The 20,532-nt window shown below is 40.0% G+C and overlaps 1 protein-coding gene across 2 annotated transcripts in view; it reads left to right on the forward strand.

The window, feature by feature from the left end:
• The window catches only part of TMEM114 (transmembrane protein 114), a 49,206-nt gene extending 33,685 nt beyond the window's left edge, over nucleotides 1–15,521 (forward strand). The window contains exons 3-4 of one of the 2 annotated variants that reach the window (XM_036737406.1): nucleotides 10,100–10,237; nucleotides 15,289–15,521. In XM_036737406.1, the coding sequence (XP_036593301.1) occupies nucleotides 10,100–10,237; nucleotides 15,289–15,521 (371 nt within the window). The remainder of the gene's footprint in view (nucleotides 1–10,099; nucleotides 10,238–15,288) is intronic. The other variant, XM_036737407.1, reaches the window with a different exon arrangement.
• Nucleotides 15,522–20,532: the final 5,011 nt, after the last annotated feature.

A 20,532-nucleotide genomic window follows, 5' to 3' on the forward strand; every position in this document is an offset into this window, starting at 1 on the left:
GCCAGTACCAGATTGTTTTGACAATTACCGCTTTATAATATGGTTTGAGATCTGGTATGGCTAGACCACCTTCTTTTACACTGTCTTTTCATCTATTCTCTTCATATCCTTGAGCTTTTGTTCTTCCAGATGAATTTTTTATTATTTTTCCCTAGCCCTATAAAATAATTTTTTGATAGTTTGGTTGGTATGGCACTGAATAAAAGGATTAATTGTCATTTTTATTATATTGGCTTGGCCCACCCATGAGCAATTAATATTTTTCCAATTGTTTAGATCTGACTATAGTTATATGAAAAGTGTTTTTATAGTTACATTTATATAGTTTCTGGGTTTGTCTTGGCAGGTAGACTCCCAAGTATTTTATATTTTCTACAGTTACTTTAAATGGAATTTCTCTTTCTGTCTCTTGCTGCTAGGTTTTGTCGGTAATATATAGAAATGCTGATGATTTATGTGGGTTTGTTTTGTATCCTGCAACTTTGCCAAAGTTCTTAATAATTTCAAGTAGTTTTTTAGTTGATTCCCTAGGATTTTCTAAGTATAACATCATATTATCTGCAAAGATAATAGCTTTATTTCCTCATTGCCTATTCTAATTCCTTTAATTTCTTTTTCTCTTATTGCTATAGCTAACATTTCTAGTAAAATATTAAATAATAGAGGTGATAATGGGCATCCTTGTTTAACCCCTATCTTATTGGGAAGGCTTCTAGCTTATCCCCATTGCAGAGAATGCTTGCTGATGGTTTTAGATAAATATTACTTATCATTTTAAGGTAAGCCCCATTTATTCCTATGTGCTGTAGTGTGTTTAATAGCAATGGGTGCTGTATTTTCTCACAAGTTTTTTCTGCATCTATTGAGATAATCACGCAATTTCTGTTGGTTTCATTATACATATGGTCCATTATGCCAATAGTTTTCCTAATACTGAATCAGCCCTCCACTGTATGATCCTTGTGATATATTGCTGTAATCTCTTTGCTAGTATTTTATTTAAAATTTTTGCATCAGTATTCATTAGGGAAATTTGTCTATAATTTTCTTTTTCTGTTTTTGCTCTTCCTGATTTGGGTATCAGAACCATATTTGTGTCATAAAAGAAATTTGGTAGGACTCTTTATTTGCTTATTTTTCCAAATGTTTTATATAGTTTTGGGATTAATTGTTGAATTCACTTTTTAATCCATCTGGTCCTGGAGATTTTTCTTAGGAAGTTCATTGGTGGTTTGTTCAAACTAACTGTTTATTTCCCTCCATGCTATTTTTCACTTATTTACCCCCTCCCCCCCACCCCATTTACCCTTACCCTTTCCCTCCTCGCAAGTGTTTTACTTCTAATCACTGCCTTCCCCAATATACCCTCCCTTTTCATTGGTCCCCAATCCCCCTTCTATTATCTCCAGCCCAAACTACATTTTTCTTTGAGGCTTCACATGTAGCCATTTTGACACTAATGTCCTCTTCTAAGTTTATGCCTTGTTCTGTTCCTCCCTATCACCATAGTAACTTTCTATAGTCAAACTCTTTTTTTGTTTTTTTTTGCTCATTTTTTCAGCCTTTTTTGTTTTTTGGTGAAATGATGTTTTTATGTGAGAGCTGGGCTCTGGTCTTGCACTGTCCCAAGCTTTTTGTGCTGGGGCTCTTGATCTTACTGCTGACTTAGACTGGGCTTCGGGGCTTAGCTGCTTGCTTTCTCTGGAGGGTAGGCTTCTCTTCTGGCTTGTCCTGGTGGGGTGGGGCCTCCTTGTTGGCCTCTCCTGGTGTGGGATTTAGCTGCTGGCTTGCCCCAGGGGTGGGGCCTTGCTGCTATGGTAACAGTCTTTCTGGTGGCTGGCCCTGGAGGAGGGATCTTATTACTGGTCAGTCCCAGTGATGGGCCCTGCTGCTGAGTTGCTATGGAAACAGAGTCTCTCTGCTATTAGGCCCCAGGGGCAGGGTCTTGCTGTTGGCCAGCCTCAGATTGAGGCTTCACTACTGGTCCGAAGTGGGGTCAAGACCTAACTGGTAGCTTTTTCTTGGGTGGAGTTGATGAGGTGGGGCCTCGCTGCTTTGCACAGATTGCTCACTTGCCTAGGGGGCTGCTGGTTTGCAGGAGGGTGGGGCCTTGTTAGTGGATTGCCCCAGTCTTGGAGCCTTGTTGCAGGCCCCCTGGTGTGAGGCTGGCTGGCTGGCTGCTCCTGCTGCTTTTTCACCCCAGTGAGACAGACCTTTCCTGCCTTGCTGGTAAGCTGCTTCCCTGCTCCTAGATCAATTCTGAGGCAGTTTGGAGAAGAATTTGGGCAGGCTTCAGAGGATTCCTTCCTCACTCTGCCATCTTGGCACTGGAAGTATCACACCTCCTTTAATATGAGAACAGAATAGAATTTGTATATTTATTTTCAGGAATCCTTTTGCTTGCTTCAATTTTCTTTCATTTTAATCCAGACGTGTGATTTAATCATTGTAAGGAGTTCCCTGGTGAGGAAGCTTTCTTTGCCAATGTAGATCTGCACCTGCTTGGCAACTTTTAGTCTTAGCAAGTTGGCACAAGGACCAGTTTAGGGGCTTGCTTAGGGTCACACAGCTGGGATATGTCATAGACTTTAATCTAGGTCATCCTGACCTTGAGGCCAGCTCTATACTGATGCTGTTTCTAAATTTCCTAGGGTTCCAGTGCCCCCTTCTTACTCCCTGGATGCCCATCCCCCACCCCCCTCCATCCCCACTCTCTCCAGATCTTCTCAAAATCTTTTCTTTCACATCAAAACTACCCTACATGTGATGTTCCTATCATTCCAGATCCTGTTAATGACCCTCCTAATCTGAAGAATGGTTTGAGAAATAAGATTTGTTAGAATCCTGAGACTGGCTAGACCTAGATTCTAGGGCTGGCTTTACTGTTACAAGCTGTGTGATCTTGAATAAGTTACTTAATCTCTAGGCCTTATTTTTCTCATTTGTAAGATAAGGGGTTTGGAATATGATTTCCAACATCCCAGCTCAAGTTACACAGCTAAAAATGAACAGAACCAGGATTTGAACCAGTGTCTTCTCACAAGAGAGACAGGGTGGTATAGTGGAGAGGCATTGGATTTGGAGTCAAGGAGATCTGGGTTTGAATCCTGCCTCAGGCACTTATTAGCTATGTGACCCTGGGCAAGTCATTTAACCTATCTAGAAAATGAAGGCAGGCAGCTAGGTGGTGCAGTGAGTAGAGCACCAGCCCTGGAGTCAGGAGGCCCTGAGTTCAAATCCAGCCTTGGTCACGTGACATACTTACTAGCTGTGTGATCTTGGGCAAGTCACTTAACCCCAGTTGCCCTGCCTTCCCCCCTCAAAAAAAACTGAAAGCATTGGATATTTCTAGCTTTAAATCTATAATCTTATGGCTCCAAATACAGGGTCCTTCCACCACATCACGGGACCTCTCAGGTTGCACTTACATTTCCAGTTTTACTGCTAACTGTGTGAGCCACTTAGTGCCTCAGTTTCTTCTTCTTTCAAATGATCTATCTGTTCCATCTACCTCCCCAGGATGTTATGAGTCTAAAATGAGAATCTCAATGAGGTGTTTTGAAAAATGAGAAGGGCAGTCCAGAGGCCAAAAACTGGGATGAGGATTTTTATAATCATTCCATTTGCATTAATACATGAACAATTAGAGCAGGAGCAAATAGGATATGAACTCCTTGAGAGCAGGGACTGTCTAGCTTAAAGTTCTTATATAAATTATTATCAGTAGTATTATTAACAAAAAGCCAGCTGCACTGACTTTTCAGCTCCCACATTATAAGTTCTGATGTCTTTTGTTGTTATTTTGAACTAATAGGAGGGTGATCTTCTATATTCATTCCCTCCTATGGCGACAGTGAAAGGATATGGATTTTCTCATCAATATTATTAAAAGAACCTCATTTTTAATAATTTGGTCAAATAGAGTGATAGCAGTGCTGGATCTGGGGCTGATGGGAATGGAGTAATTTCATGGTTTCCTTAATGATTTCATAACCACCTCAGGCTCCCAACAGGAAACCTGGCAGACAGCCAAGCTCACCTGGTCTTATAGCCTTTGTGTAGGTGGGGGGTAGGATTTGTGAAACCATGCCTTTTCTCCTCACTGTGCATACTTCTTTCTCTTCCTCCAAAGAACATTGTGTTCCATGGGCAGAGTCCTCCTAAAATAATGGATGGTCTTGGGCCCTGTGGCAGGGAAGAAAGATTGGGGTCTTATAGGGATGGGAGGGGGTGGTTCTAGTACATGGAGATAAAAAAGACCCATGTATGTAAGAGAGGCAGCTTGGAGTAATGGATAGAGTGGGTTCAAAGCCAGGAAGACCCAGGTTCAAGGCCCGCCTCTGACACATATTTGTGTGTGACCTGGAGCAAGTCATAGAACCTCTTAAATTTCTAGTCATCTCTTTCTGACTACATTGCAGAAATTGCAGTGGTTGAAGGAGTTTCCTCACTAATGGAGTTGCAGTCTGTATATGTATGTATATATGTGCATGCATGTATATGTATACATAGTCATGCATATATATGTATAAGGATATACATGCATATGTTTATATATATATATGCATTTATATGCATACACAATATATGTATGTGCATGCATGTACAAATGTTTAGGTATAGTGAATGTATATATTGAAAATATATGTGTATGGGTAAATGCACATGTATGTGTGTGCACACAGGTATATGTATACACACATGTATATGTGTGTATATATATTATATATATGCATATATATCTGTATCTATATATTTATATATACATACACAGTGTGATTCACCCTGGGCTTGCATCCCTTTAGAAACGGCCCTGCCAAGAGATCTGCATTTTATGTTGTAATGGCAAGCAGGGTGAAAGTTTTTGCTGTTTTTTCTTTCGGAGTTCTTCTCAGCTGTAAGGCAATCAAGTGCCTTTGAGTCTTGCCTTTGTTTCAATCAAGAGTCTTTGATTGAATCAAGAGTCTTTGATGCTTAAGTCACAAGAAAGCCTGAGTCACATGATTACAACTCCCTCTGACCCTGAGGAAGTGTATATATACTCTGTGGTTAACATTTTGTTTTGGGGGCTCACTCAAAGAGTGTTTTGTACAATTTGGCGGGACAAAAAGCTGTGTAACTGTTAATGAGCACCCCCCCCCTTCCCCCTGGCTTTGAAAACCCAGATGTTGGTGCTTCTCTCTCTGGTAACTATGTATGCATGTATTGCTATGGTCAGACATTTAGAAGCCCTGTCTGCTGATTTGTGTTATTTTGCTCTATTTACATAATTTCTGCTTGTAATTTCTGTTTGTGTTTTCTCTGAAGTTCAGAGAAATTTCCCCCCAAACTAAGTGAATGATGTATGTACATTTAATTAAAGTGAGACTATAAACTCCTTAAAGTTGCTTTCCTTAGAAAAGCAGATCAAAGATCCTGTGCTAGCAGCACTCTTCTGTGCTGGTGTTATTGGCCTTATACCTCCACGGTAGCTGCTAGTAACATTTGTGTTACATATGTCTAAGAAATAGAAGGGAAAACAGAAGTAAAGAATTGTATCTTGCATTTTGGTAACCCACTCTCTGTAGATTGAAGGGGACAGGCCCAGCTCCAAATAGACCTTCCCTTTTGTCACCTTTTCACTGCTTTGTCCCTTTCTACCTTCTCCCTTTCCCTCATGCAGCGGCATTCTGTCCCAACACAGAGCCAGACGAAGACACTTGTGTGTCCTGGGCAAAGTTGGAAAGTGATATCCCCACAGTGACAAAATATGACCCAATGGGAAAGAACAGTTGATTTTGGTGAAAGCAGTACTACCCTGATTCTGCTTTTGCTAATGGAAATGCCTAAAACACCACCATTTCAGCTTAGTCCAAGTTACTTTTAAAAAATCAAATCTTTTAGCTATTATTCATTCATTCATCTATCCATCTAAAACAACAAAGATTTTCGAAGTAGTGTTGTGAGGAATACAAAGAAGATTAAGAGTTTCCATTTTAGGGACCTTAAAATCTAATTGGAGAAAGGCCATCAATAAGCTGCCTTCCCTACAGACACTTTGGTGGGGCTATACTTTGGTCACTGAGTACCCCAATCAGAGCAGATCACACTATCTCCACATTTCAACAGTGTGATTACTACCCATTTCATTCCATAAATTCTCCATACATGAACCTACTTGATGCTTGAGGTCTTCCCCTGGCTCTTTAAATAGCTTACTTAGCATGGTGAGGGCTCAACGTAGGGGATTTTAAAAAAATTTGACTTGATTTTGCTGTCTTGTTAACAAGATGCCGTTCTGGCTGAGTCTAACTCACTTTGGAAAGATGTCTTGGATACTTGTTTATTCACACCTTAATATGCAATTAGGATAATAGATTTAGATCAGAAAGCTCCATAAAGGTCTACCTTTCTCATTTTACAGGTGAGGAAACTGAGGCCCAGAGACCTTAAGCAACTTGCTCAGGGACACACAGCTAGTAACTGTGTGAGGGGAGGATTCGAACCCTAGTCTTCCTGACCAATAGGTCAAATTTGGCCTCAGACACTAGCTGTGACACCCTGGATAAGTCACTTAAGCCCTCTTTGACTCAATCTGTAAAATGGGGACACAGTGGAGAAAAATGACAAATCACCACAGCATCTTTGCCAAGAATACCGCATGGACAAATCCATGGGTTCACAAGGAGTGAGGGCTCCTGACTTCAGAGTGTCTCTCTTTGATGAGCCTACTATCCACAGTTGGCTGTATATATTTTCTGCTCTCTTTGTCCTGGCTCTGACTCAGTTCCCTTATGCTCTTTCTACCCTTCCTTCTATCAAAAACTACCTGTCATCTGGAAGAGATCTGATGAACTCATTTTCAGTAAGAGACACATGACGATGCATCTGCTTTCCCAGGCACAAAGGATCAGGCAAATCCAAGGATTCAAACTAAACCAGAATCGGGTAATTTTAGGCACCAGAGGTAGACCTATGAGGGAGAAATTTTTTAGTTGGGGCAGGGGTGGGGGGCAGATAAGGAAAGCTTTCTCTTCTCTCAAATCACACCAATGGAGCCCACCCTACCCAGCCAAAAGGTTGTTACTGAAAGTGAGATAGGAAGTCATGGAATTATGAAATATAAGCAGTGGAAGGACCCTTAGAGATCATTTAGTCCAGTCCCTTCATTTTACAGACAAGTAAACAGAGGCCCAGAGAGCAAAGAAGTTTGCCTAAGGTTAGTTAGAAAAAGAGCAAGGACCAAAATCCAGATTCCTGGACCCCTATCCAGTATTCTTTCTATTCAGAGGGCATGTGGGCATTTGCCCTGTGACCTTTAGGGACAACTTGAAATTTTTGTGCATTCAGTGAGGGAGGAAGCAGCTGTGGGCACGGCTTCTAGCAACTTTGGTCTAGCCTTGTGAAGCTTTGCTTCCTAAGCTTTAAGGATGTAACCTTACCCTCTTTCTCCCCAAAGCACTTTCCCTTGTCACTAGGAATAGTAGCTGCAGGGACTCCAATCTTTAAAAAAAAGGTGGGGGGAGAGTTCAGAGCATTTATACAAGGTTGCTATGTCACTGCAGAGAAAGAATATGGCAGTGAAGTAAAGCAGTTGTCGGTAGGCAAGATACAAAATGACAGAATTCTCCAAATTGAAGGAGACCTGAGGGGCCCTCTGTTCAGATCTGGGCTGAAACAATAATCCCTCTCTTGCAACAATATCCTAGGAAGTGGTCATCCATTTAGCTTCTTTCCATTTGAAGATCTCCAGTAAAGGGGAAGCCTCCTCACAACTTCCTGAAGCAGCCCATTTTTCTTTGACATAGCTATAATCATCATTCACTCTACTGGTGCAGTCCTGGTTTTCCTGAAATCAAACCTCAATTTGCTTCTTTGTAACTACTCCCATAATTCTCTCCCTGCCGCGACCCATTGCTCTTGGTTCTGCTCTCTGGAGCTAATCTCCCTTCCACATAATTGTACTTCAGAGAGCTGAAGATAGTTCTGATGTCTCCCGGTCTCAGAGGCGGCTAGGTGATGCAGTGGATAGAGAACTGGGCCTGGAATCAATCTGACCTTGACACTTACTAACTGAGTGACCCTGGGCAAATTACTTAGCCTCTCTGTCTCAGTTTCCTCATCTATAAAAGGGGGAAAATAAAACTTTCTTCCCAGAGTTGTTGGAGCATTTGAAGAAATATTGTTGTCGCATTGTAGGAGCATTTACACAAAGCCTGCTGTGTCACATGGAGATAACACAAAGAGATAGCTTAGCACCATGACTGGCACGTTTCCTTCATCCCTCATGTAAATCTTCTTTTCCTCAGATTAAACATCTCCAGTTCCTCCAACAAACCTTGGTTTAGCTTGAATCACCATCCTCCTTCTTTCCTCTGGACAATATCCAACTTATCAATAGCCTATTTAGACTGTGGCCTCTGGAAGTCAACACAATACTCCAGAGGTAGTCTGACTGGGTCAGAGTATTGTGGGACAATGGCCTCCCTAGTCCTGGGCACTGCCTCTTGAAAGCAGTCCAAGTCTGCTTTAGCCTTCTTGAGAAGCTTCCTTCTTCCCAAGGCCTTTCTTGAACCTCCGAATTGCTAGGGTCTTATGTTCATGATTATGCATGTTGGTGTATCACAATATTGACTCACATTAGTCCAGGAAAACTGACTGTGCCTTTCCATTTAATATTTGTAGCTTGATTTTTGAACCCAAATTGAGACTTCACATCGATCTCTATGAAATTTTATGTTATTAGATTTGTCCCGTTGTCTAGCCTGTGAAAAAATCACGACCCTGTTATCCAATGTTAGCAGTCTCCAGTGTGAGTTGGAAATTTCCCCAGCTTTGAGCCATTTACAAATTTTCTAAGTGTGCCAGATCATTTATAAAAATGTTAAACTGCAGAGACCTCCTTCCCCCGGGGTTGCTCTGCTGGAGACCTCCTTCCAAGCTGACATTAAGCTGTTAATGACTCCTTTTTGGGTCAAGTCCTTTTTGGGACAGGCAGGTCTGCAGGTGAGGGCATGCCTAGCTTGGTCCCTAGAGACCAATGGTTCTTTCTGTCTTTTATGGGTTATCATCAGCATAAAGAATCACACAGACTGCCTTTCCCTCCCTTCTTTGGTGGTGGGGAAAAGTATCTGTATGTTGTAAACATTATGTTTTCAAGCAGAAAGGTATTTAGACACTTGCACTAGTTAAAGAAGGGGAAGCTCCGTGATTTGGAGTTGAAGTGAATTGCTTTCCTACAGTGCGCAGGGAAAAGAGAAGAGGAATACTTCTGACAGAGTCTCAGGAAAACAGTTGCTTCCTCTGATTTGGAAATGTGAATGTTCATCTAATGTTCATTAGTATTATTTTGTTTTTTGGCCCACGGGCAGAGCTACTATATAATAACACATGGTTTCCTTGAAAGATTTTGGATCCATATATGTTTTATCTCAACCTCACCTCCGGCACTGTGGTCACCTGGAAATCTTCTTCTCAGACTAAGTCAAAGGGTGGCAATGGGGGCATGTGGTATCTTGGGGCTGGTGGTGGTGGTGGAAGGGAACCTACTACTATGTGCTTTATCTTAGGTGGGGAACAATGGCAGAAGTAACAGTGGTCTGAGACGTTGGATACTCCATAGGTCTCAGATTGGGGCAGCGGACAGAGCACTAAACCTGGGGTCAATCCTGGTCCTGCCACTGACTAGCTGTGTGATGTTAGGCAGGTCACTTTGCTATTCTTGGCCTCAGTTTCCTCATCTGTAAAATGGGAATTTTAGTTTAGTGATGTGATTCCAGGGGCCTAATGTCATAGTAAAGAGAAGGAAACACACATTTATTAAGCACCTTCTGTGTGCCAGGCACAGTGCTAAGTGCTTTTCAAATACAATCTCATTTGTGCCTCACAACAACCCGTGGAGGTAGATGCTTTTACTGTTCCTGTTTTTATAATTGAGGAAACTGAGACCGACAGAGATTAAGTGACTTGTCCACAATCACACAGCCGGTAAGTACCTGAGGCCAGATTGGAACTTTATCTGCTGCACCACCTAGCCTGACCTGGCATTCTTATTAATATAATATCTCAGCACACCCAATTGACATTTCTGTTTCATTTTTGTTTGTGTGTTTCTCCTAAGCGATGCATGGGACGTTTGTGATTCTTTTGCCGCTCAGCCTGATCCTGATGGTCTTTGGAGGGATGACAGGATTTATAAGCATCCTCGCCAGAGCCTATCTCCTCCTCCTCATGACTGGGATGCTTTTCCTTTTTGGAGGTACTATACTAAACCCTTTTTGGGGTTCTAAACTATAAGAAATAACTGTGTAGAAACATGAGCCTTAGACCAAGCTTCCATATTTCCTTTAGAGCCTCCGAGTGGTTCACTTCCAGGGTATTGGCTCAGAATTCCTCAGTCAGAGCACAAAGTACATACCCATTACATATCCTTTGCAAAAGCTGTCCTTCCATGCCTTAGAATGCACTCCTTCCCCTTTGTTTCTTAGAATCTCTAGCTTCTTTCAAAACCAGGCCTAAATGCCCCCTCCTATTCCAGGCCTTTCCTAATTCTCACTCCCCTGCAGTTGCTAGTGATCTCTCAACCTAGAGTTATGTTTTATACATTTTGTATATAATTATATATGTTCATATCGTGCCCCCCCAGAGAATGCAAAACCCCTTGAAGGGAGGGACTCTACTTTTTTTGTCTTGGTTCCTTTCATTTTGTCTTTATGCTATAGTGCCTGGTACATAGGAGGTACTTAATAAATGTTTGTTGAATGAATACCCATTTTGTTCTTCAAATCAGAAAACGGTAATTCCTGCAGTCCTCAAGTTTTCCTGTTGTGAGTGGCACATGAGAAATCCAGCTGTTACTGGTGTGATCCATATAGCTGGGCAATATGTTCTCCTTCCTTGAGCTGGTCAGGAAATTGAAGATGTGGCTGTGGTCCGTTCTTGCCCATATTCATTCGGGAGAATGGGTTGTAGAGGTGAAAGGATGATTACTTTTTTGAGCATTGGCTGAACCACTCGACAGTGGGAATCACTTTATACTAAATCCTGTCAAATTAGAAGGAAATTTAAGTTAGCAAAAAACCCAATTGTTATTAAACAGGAAACCAATTTTCACGTGTCCACTGTGTCAATCACTAGACAATACTTAAGAATTATGAACCAGAGGGGAGGAGCTGAGGGCAAAGAGGTATGACTGAGGGACCTTAAATGGCTTCATTTCAAGAAAATGGCTTGAGGGGAGGTTTTTACATTTTTTGAGGAACTCATAAGGGAAACAATTAGAAATGTGGATTTTCAAACAGAGAATAAATATTCCTCACACAATTGAGACAGATGGCTTCAGTGTACTCTATTTCCATGCTTTTTTGTTTTTTTTTGGTGGTATATCAGCCTTTGCATGCACATTTAAAAACTGCATTCGATGAGGCAGTAAGCCAAACCTTTTCTAGTAAGAATCTAGAGAAGGGAATGTTTGGGGATGCCTCTTCTTCATTACTCAGCCTCAGATCTAGAGGAGGACTCAGGACTGCTTAAAGACCATCACGTCTCCACAGGGACATTTCCCCCCACAGGGAGGGACAGTGTGTGCGGGGTGTGTGTGTGTGTGTGTGTGTGTGTGTGTGTGTGTGTAGTGAGGGAATAAATGAACACATCAGTCAGCAAGCATTTAGTAAGCACCTACTATGTGCCAGCCACTCCGAAGAGTCCAGAAAGGAGCGTGTACAATCTCTTTTGCGGAGAGAAGGTGGCCCTTCAGAAGATAGAGCAGGCGATGTAGATTCATCCCAACTGGAGCCAGGCTTCTTGGTTTTTTTCTTTTTAAGAAACTGTGTAAGGAAACCATTGCATAACTTTATTAAAAAAAATTTCTTTTATGTACCAGCTGTGTTTAAAATATTGAGGAGGGGAGGAGACAAAGTCACTTCGAGAAGTCTGAATAGTTAGTTAAAATGTAATCTTTATCAGTGCTATGCAAAATAACTTTTGTACCCATGCTGAATTTGTCATTCGGATGGGAAAAATGAAGGAACTTTTCTTTCTCCCTCAACAATGGAAAGAAATGGAACAGTACCTGATAACATGTTCTATTTTTCTTTTTTTTCTTTTCCTTTTTTCCCCCCTTTCTACAGGCCATAAGTGTGAGGAGATGTAGGTAGGTGATTGTGGAGACAAGTCATATGTAGGTGTGGAACTACTTTGGTTTATCTGTGGGAAACATCTAGAAAACTTGAGATCTCCTGGACTTACAGAACTAAAACAGATAAGGTCCTAACAGGGAATAATTAGCATAAACAGAATGATTTAAAAGAATTTTGATAGCTAGTTCAGGCTAAGTTCTAAAGCCCAGGAGCCTGAAATTAGCCCAAGTGGGGCTAGAGCCATCTGTAGATAAGTAATACCTGGCTTATGAGGATTTTTAAAAAAGCAAAAACAAGCTAAAATGATTGTTTTTCAATGAACAAGAATTTATTTTCTCTCCTTCCCCAAGTGGGTGTAACAATAACAAAAAAAGAAAAAAAAATCCCAACAAATCTTTATAAGAAGTACTCATAGTGAAGCAAAACAAATTCTCACATTGGCCATGTCCAAAAATGTATCTCTTTCTGTACCCTGAGTTCATCACCTGTCTGTCAGGAGGTGGGTAGCGGTTCCCCATTGGTCCTCTGGAATCATGATTGGTTACTGTATTAATCAGAATTCTTAAGTCTTTCAAACTTATTTATCTTTATAAGATTATGTCCAGGGTGTAAATTAAAAGTTATTTTGAGGGTAGAAAGAAAAGCCAAATTAAGCAGTGATTCAAAACAGCTAAGTTTAGTGGATGATAATATTTAAATTGCACTGCATATTTATTTAATTCTTGTTTCATAGAATCTCTTATTTTATCTCTTATAGAATTTTTTATTTTATTTCTTAGCAATAACTCTAAATAAACATTTTTTCAAAATAAAATTTGGGTATGAAAATGTGTTCTTTTCCTTTTTCTTTCAGTTAGTTAACTGAAGAGACCCTATTCAGTAAGCCTCTATAATCAGATATGGATTCTAGCACACACCAACTACCCGTTCTCTGTTGGCTGGCATTGGACTTCTGATGCCCAGGGGGAAATATAAGCTTAATGTGCACACTCTTTTCCCCAATTGATATCATTAAGACCTTATGACTTCATCTTACCACAACACACCCTACTCCAAGGATCAACTGAGACCAGCCTAGTTTGTGTTCAGTGTGATTTTTACCTCCCGCCTCCACTTTGCTCTGTTCCTATGGAATTATAATTTGCTCTTGCTAATCAATTAACTAAGTTAGGTTGTACCTGTAATTAGTCCTCATAGTATAGCTGTCCTTATGTCCTGAAAGCTTTACATGATGGCAAATATCACAGATGGGTGGAAAATATCCTATAAAAAGGAGACAATTGGAATTCTCCAAGTAGCAAAAGGGGGTAAGCATGAAGGTTTTTATAAAACAATTGGGAGTTTCTGAATGTAGGGACCCCCATCCTCCACTCCCACCTCTGCCCAGGGTACTCATTACTATATAGAACAGGAGACCTGAATTTACTGTATTCTCTACTCCTGGAGTTTGAAATTCTCTGGGTCAACCTAGTCTTTCTCCCCCAGAGGTGAGTTTTTTCCACATGTTCCCTTTTGGGAAATAAACATGAAGGGTAAGAATTTTTTTTTATCTTTTATTTAATTGGGAGAGTAAAGGGCCTATTAAAATAGTCCTAACTACAATGGAGAATTCAAATAATCTGTATAGCTCTGAGGGGTTTGGATAGTTTTGCCTATAAAATTTCATGACAGAGGAAGATGATTGTTGGTGAAGATGATTTGTCTCTAGAGTTTAGTATCAAGGAATCCCAGAAGCAGAGAACTTCAAGGCTGTGAGGGATGATCAGCTAAATCCACCTTCGCCCCCCTCCCCCGCCCCCATTTTGGAGTGGAGGAATCTGAGGACCCGTGATGTGGAGTGATCTGTGTGAGGTCACATAGCTACCTAGTGCCAACAGTCCAAGCCTACAGTTCAGGTGTCCAGTCTCCTACTCCAGTATACTTTCTACTACATGTACTTTTGTACTAGCATTAGGAATCAAGAAGTGATTCTTCTCCTATCCTTCCAACTAATGTTAAATTTATTTTTATTTTAATAACCAAAGGTAGATGACTCACATGCTGTGATTATTGCAGAAGAAATATTGTATAGGTATGAATTAGACTAGCTGGCCACTAAAGTGCCTTACAGTTCTTAGATTCTGTGATTCTGTAATTATATGTGTGTGTGTATGTGTGCGCGTGTGTATGTATGTATATGTGTGTGTTGTACATGCATATACATACACACACGTGTGTGTGCATGCACACACATGCACACCAATATATGAGAGAGAGAGAGAGAGAGAGAGAGAGAGAGAGAGAGAGAGAGAGAGAGAAGTTAATAGTCTAGAAGTGAGATAAAAACTTTTTAGGGCAACAAAATTAGCTGTAGAATTAGTGAATTTAACTATATTTTCCAGATACAAGCACGTGTCTCTTTGAATGTGGTATGTGTATGTGCATTAGACATTGTTTGACAAAGATGCTAATGTTATTTTGGGCTTTATTAAAAATGACAAAGCTTCAAGGAACAAGGAGTCAATAGTTGCAGAGCATTCTGCTCTAGTCAGACAATATCTGGAATATCATATTCAGTTTTCTGTACTACAGTTTAGGAAGGAAATTCATAAGCTGGAGAATGTCCAGAAGAAGGCAACCAAATAGTGAAAGACTCTGAGTCTATGCCATATGAATGTTAAAGAAAGAAATAGTAATATTTGGTATTTTAGGTATAAATATTCCAGAAATAATTTTACTTAAACATTCTATTATATATCTAAGTATTTCTAGCTTCAAGAGAGAAATTGCAAACTGAAATAGTTCTGTACCATCCCTCCCTTCCTGAAAGCCCTCAAACATCTCTCTACCTTGAGACAATTCACAGGAATTTGAACAAGAAAAATGTCATATGTTAAAATACAGTTTTGAGTTGACATGCCAGAACAAATCACTAAAAACAGTCACTTAATCTTCATCTGGAATTGAAAAGTAGAATAAGTTTTCTTGAGAGGTAATAGGTTTCCCCTCATTGGAGATAGTCAGGCAGAGGTTGAATGACAATTTGTTGGGCATGTTATAGGAAGGGTTCTTTTTTGGAGAGGGGGAGGGGCATAGGTTGGACTAGATGGTGGCTCATGTTTGGTCCAACTCTGAGACTTTGAGGCTGTAATTATGCGATTTGACTTTTAATTGCTTTTGATTTTTTTTTTAGCCTTGGTGACTCTCTCTGGGATCAGTGTCTACATTGCCTATTCAGCAGCAGCTTTCCAAGAAGCAGTCTGCCTCTTGGAAGAGAAGGACCTCTTGAACCAGGTGGACATCAGGTTTGGATGGTCCTTGGCTCTCGGTTGGATCTCCTTCATCTCTGAACTCCTCACTGGGGCAGCATTCCTACTGGCAGCAAGGGTGGTTGGCTTGAAACGGAGACAGGACCAAGCTATATGAAAGAGTCAATGCAGGGGCCCTGGGGAGAATGAGAGTTGATGGGAGGCACTTGATAAAGCAAAGGCCAGGGCTATGTATTGGCTTTTGAATCCACTGATGTTATGTGCTGTTGTTTCCTATTCCTAAAAGCCAGAAATGATTGCAAGGAAGCTAGTCTTCCATTCCCCAATGGACTTATATTATGGCTTGGCCACTGTCTCATTGTCATTAGAGTGGTTGTGTATACCACTCTTGCTATCATATCTACTATCATATCTTGCTATCATATCTATCTATTTGTCTATGTATGTATGTAATTGTGTAGTTTGGAATGTAGGTCATTTCTTATGTATAAGCCAGCAAGTATGATAAAATACAGTATGGCTTAGCCTTTGAATGAAAGTCTTTCAGATTTCAGGTTCTGATACTCTTGTCTATTTCCATTATGTTTCAAAAAATTCTTAAAATTCCTTGTCTGCCAATTGTGTTCATAGCTTCTGTCTGAAGTCTGAGATATATGGATTCTGAGACATATATATATATATATACACACACATATATATGTATGTATATATATACATATATATGTATGTATGTATGTATATATATGTATGTATATATATATATACACACACATATTCTGTCTAAGATATGTTGAATTTTTAAGTATGCCCCATTTTTAGTATACCCCATATGCAAATATCAGAACTTGGAAGGCTGATGCATTCAGGAGTGTTTATTCACATTAAAAAAAGGATTTTTCACTTTGCTCTAAAGTTTATTACAGTGTTTCAAGTAGTCAATCTGTCTAGCAAATTTAGGATAGAATTCCGTGCACACAGTTTTGATTTTATAGACTACTTTTTAGCACCGCATCCAGTGCGCATAAAGTGAGGTGTACCTGTGACTCAGAGGGGCTTTAATGACAGTATTAAGTGTTGTGGTTTCTGTGCTTCAGACAAGAAACACACCTCCACCTTGGTGAAATAGCTACACTGCTCCTGCTTGGGTGCTGCTATTCTGATTGGTGTCATAATTTATTGATGTCTGGGATGGGGACTGCCTTTCTCTAAAATGCTATGTGTCAAGTTTCTTCTCAACAGATAATCCTTAAAACATTTCCAGGCAGTGGATTCCTGACAAAAATTGTCCCTTATTGGTAGCACTACCCAAATTCTTTGGAAGCTAATGGCAGCTCTATTTCTTTGGGATAGGAAATACATCACCTGAACCCTTTTTAGTACAGATTTATTAAATCCTCTAGGATAGGGATTCTTAACTTTTATTTGGCAATCTGGTGAAGACTTTTTAGAATAATGTTTTTAAATTTATAAAACAATACAGAAGTTCACAAAAGAAACACAAAATTAATTAAAATAAAGATATAATTTTTCTCATCTGGTTTATGGGAACTGGAAAAGCTAAGGAGTTCATGGAGTTCAGGTTAAGAACTCTTACTCTAGGAAGAAAAGATTGTAGAAAATCAAAGAGTACATCCCCTGTGCCTAGACGGAAGGTACAGGTGCCGTCAGATGAATATGCTCCTACCTTGACAACATATCTGGGAAGTAGATTACACAGCTCCAGTGTGTGACAACCAGATATTGTGGCCTGGAAGAGTTTCCTTATGCCTAAACTAGATCCTTCTTATTAGAATTCCAATTCCAAGTCCATTTCTTCATGCCTTAAAATCTGAGCCTCAGGTTTTTCTTTATTAAGAACAGAGGTGCCCTGGATTTTTACAATAAATTATGGAAAATTGTTTTCAGTAGTAGGATGGTTATCAAATAATACAAAATGTAATAATTCTGGGGGTAAGTTAGAATTGAAATGTATAAATACAGTTTTTTTGTGTGCCACCTAAGAAGCTTGGAGCAAATTTCTGTTTATCACATGGAAAAAAACCCCAACTTTCTGCACTTTCTTTAAATTCATTCTTGAGAGCTGAGTGCTCTGCAGTCTAAGTCTGTGTTTTCTAAAAGTTTCATCTCATAATTATCCTTCAAATTTATGTCTAGATTCCAACTAAGGACAGAATAGTGACCAATATTTGGAGCAGGGAAGAACAATCAGCAATTTTGCAAAGAAAAATCAGCAAACACAATTATAAAGGAAGAGCAATAAGTAAATACTTAGCAGGAAAACATTTAGTAAAACAGCCAGAAAAAAACAATTAGTAAACTCCTAATTAGAAAGTGAAAGGCATTAAGGTCTCATGGAAAGAGTACTACATTCGAAATTAGAGGTTCTATCTTAAATTTTACTGTCCTACTTACTATCTGTGTTACCTTGGGCAAGTGGCTCAATCTCATTGAGCCTCAGTTTCCTCATCTGTATAACGAAGGGGTTGGATAAGATGTCCTCTAAATCTACTTCCAACTCGAAATCTATGATGCTATGACCCACAAGGTCCCTTCTATCTAGTTCTAAGTTTGTGACCCGATGAGCAGAAGAACAATACATAAACTCATAATAAATCTGTCCTATTTTACTTTTCAATTCAAATGTGAAGTGTTAGCATCATGCTCTGTGGCCGGGTCAGAGGTGCTTCCCTGTGGAAGTGTTCATTGATCTTGGTTATATTTAACATTGGAGCAGCTAGGTGACACAGTGGATAGAGTGCCAGGCCTCATTCTCCTGAGTTCAGATCTGGCCTCAGACTCTTACTAGCTGTGTGACCCTGGGCAAGTCACTTAACCCTGTTTGCTTCAGTTTCCTTATCTGTAAAATGAGCTGGAAAAGGAAACGGCCAACCACTGCAGTATCTTTGCCGAGATACCCCCAAATGGGGTCATGAAGAATTGGACATGACTAAAATGGCTGAATAAAAAGAACAACGACTTTGTTAGTTTTACTAGTGATCCTGCACACGTGTTCATGTTTTCCAATCAAGACAGAAGCTATTATATTAATGCACAATTACCTTATTTGGAGCATAAAGAGGAGAGCATTTCTGAATTAAGACTGATGATAAATTTGGGGTTCTCTTCTCACATGCATGTTAGCTTACTTTGCGACAAGCCCCCAAGAAAGAGGGTTGCTAGGCATTATGATTTTTAGCTGTAATCTGGGCCAACATTTCCTCTTCTTTGAAATGAGGATTTGTAGATACTTTAAAGTCTCTTCCAGTTCTGACATTTTATGATACAAGCTGATTTACATGGTAATGTAGCTGGCCATATTTATATCTAGAGATATGGGTCTGACCTTCATATAGGAAGATGACATACTTGGCCTATTTTTCAGTAGGGACATGCAATTCAAGTTGTTTCCACAGGAGTGGCAACAGAATTCATTGAGCCATCTTCATTCTTGCTTAGTCTTCTTTGTGGCTAATGGGACCATCTGCCATACTGTAGTCAGCCAGGAAATAGCTTTTCTTGGCCCAAATCCGTTGGTCTCTATGGGGACTAAATTTATGACTTGGACTTCATTAACATCTTGTTCTATCCAACTTGGCTTCAGACATTTTGACATTTATTAAACTCTCACATGTGTAAATGACTCTGTTTTCTTCTTCAGTTTTTTTTTTCATTGTCTCTCACCCTGGGGTGGTGATTGAAAGCTTGGAATCAAGTCAGATTTAGTTCAGAGAAAGCTCACTGTGTAGGACTGATATGCAGGCTGCATTAAGGTAGCCTGAGTCTACCAATATTCTACTCAACACCTCATATGGAAAGTGGATATCTTCGCTTACCCTCTTAGGGCAAATGGGAGTAATTTTTGACACCTGCTTATGGTTTAGATGTTTAGAAAATCACAGGGGGATTTGTTCTGTGAAGTTTGGATTTAGTCAAAGGGCCTCACTCGAGGACCTAGAGGGCCACATATGGCCTTGAGGCTGCAGGTTCCCCACCCCTGGTTTAGGACCTTAGGATCATCTGGTACAATCTCCTCACTTTAATGATGGAAAAATAGGCCCAGAAATTGAAAGGGACCTCTCCAAGGTCATATGGCTGAGTTGGTGTCAGATTTGGAATATTAATATGTGAACCTCATGAAAAAATCAGATGACCTTTCAAAATCCCTTCCACATCTATGTTTCTATTAGCAAAACTTGTTTCAGTTCATCCCAAATGGAAAGGGATGGATGCAGTGAGTTTTTCCATGATTCAATGAGTCCTTAATTAAGGTGTCTTATTCCCTCTTCTACTCCCTACAAAGTATGGTTTCCTTATTTCTATCTCCTTCTGCCCAATGAGAAATTTCTATTTTGTCCTATTTCTAGTAGATCCCTGAGATTGTTCCTTTTCTTCCCTTCTTTATTCCTCTTTCTGACATAGTCCATGAAGACTGGGGGTAGGGTGAAGGGGTGGTCTCAGAAAGATTATCCAAGACAGTTGCAAAGTTAGCAAGACATAACTTGCATTTGCTTACAAAAAATTCTTCAGTTTCATCAAAAAGCCAATGGAGACCTATCCAGAAATGGAAAGTGGATTTGGGAATAAAGACCCAGTCCCTAAAAGTTGACTATCTAACTTCTAGGGCTTGGAGGAGGGTGGTGCTTAATAGGAGGAAAGGTGGCGCTTAATCATCGAATTACAAATTTAGAGCTAGAAGAGATCATCCACCCCAGTGGATGTCAAACTCAAATCAAAACAAAGGTCATTAAGCTGTACATTAGAATCCCAGCGGGCTACTTACTGACTTAGAAAACCACAAATTAGCATTAGTTATGTTCTATTTTATTTTATTTATTTTGTAACATATTTCCCATTACATTTCAATCTGGTTCAGACCATACTCGGAAGTGTCACAGCTGGGCGTGGGGGTGGGGATGTTTCTGACACATCTGATCCTATCCAATTCTCTCATTTTATAGATAAGGAACTGAGATAAAAAAAGAAAGAAGAAAACCAAATTACTAGTATCAAAAAATGAAAAGGGTGAGTTCACCACCAATGAAGAGTAAATTAAAACAATTAGGAGAAATGGTGAAGCTTGAGTAGAGGCAGTGATAAGAGGGAAGAATATATGGTGTCACCCTTTGTCTTCAGTAACCTCTGAAGGGGCAGCTAGAGGGCATGGTAGA

Source organism: Trichosurus vulpecula, chromosome 9 (genome assembly GCF_011100635.1).
Source record: "Trichosurus vulpecula isolate mTriVul1 chromosome 9, mTriVul1.pri, whole genome shotgun sequence".
Taxonomy (NCBI): Eukaryota; Metazoa; Chordata; class Mammalia; order Diprotodontia; family Phalangeridae; genus Trichosurus; species Trichosurus vulpecula.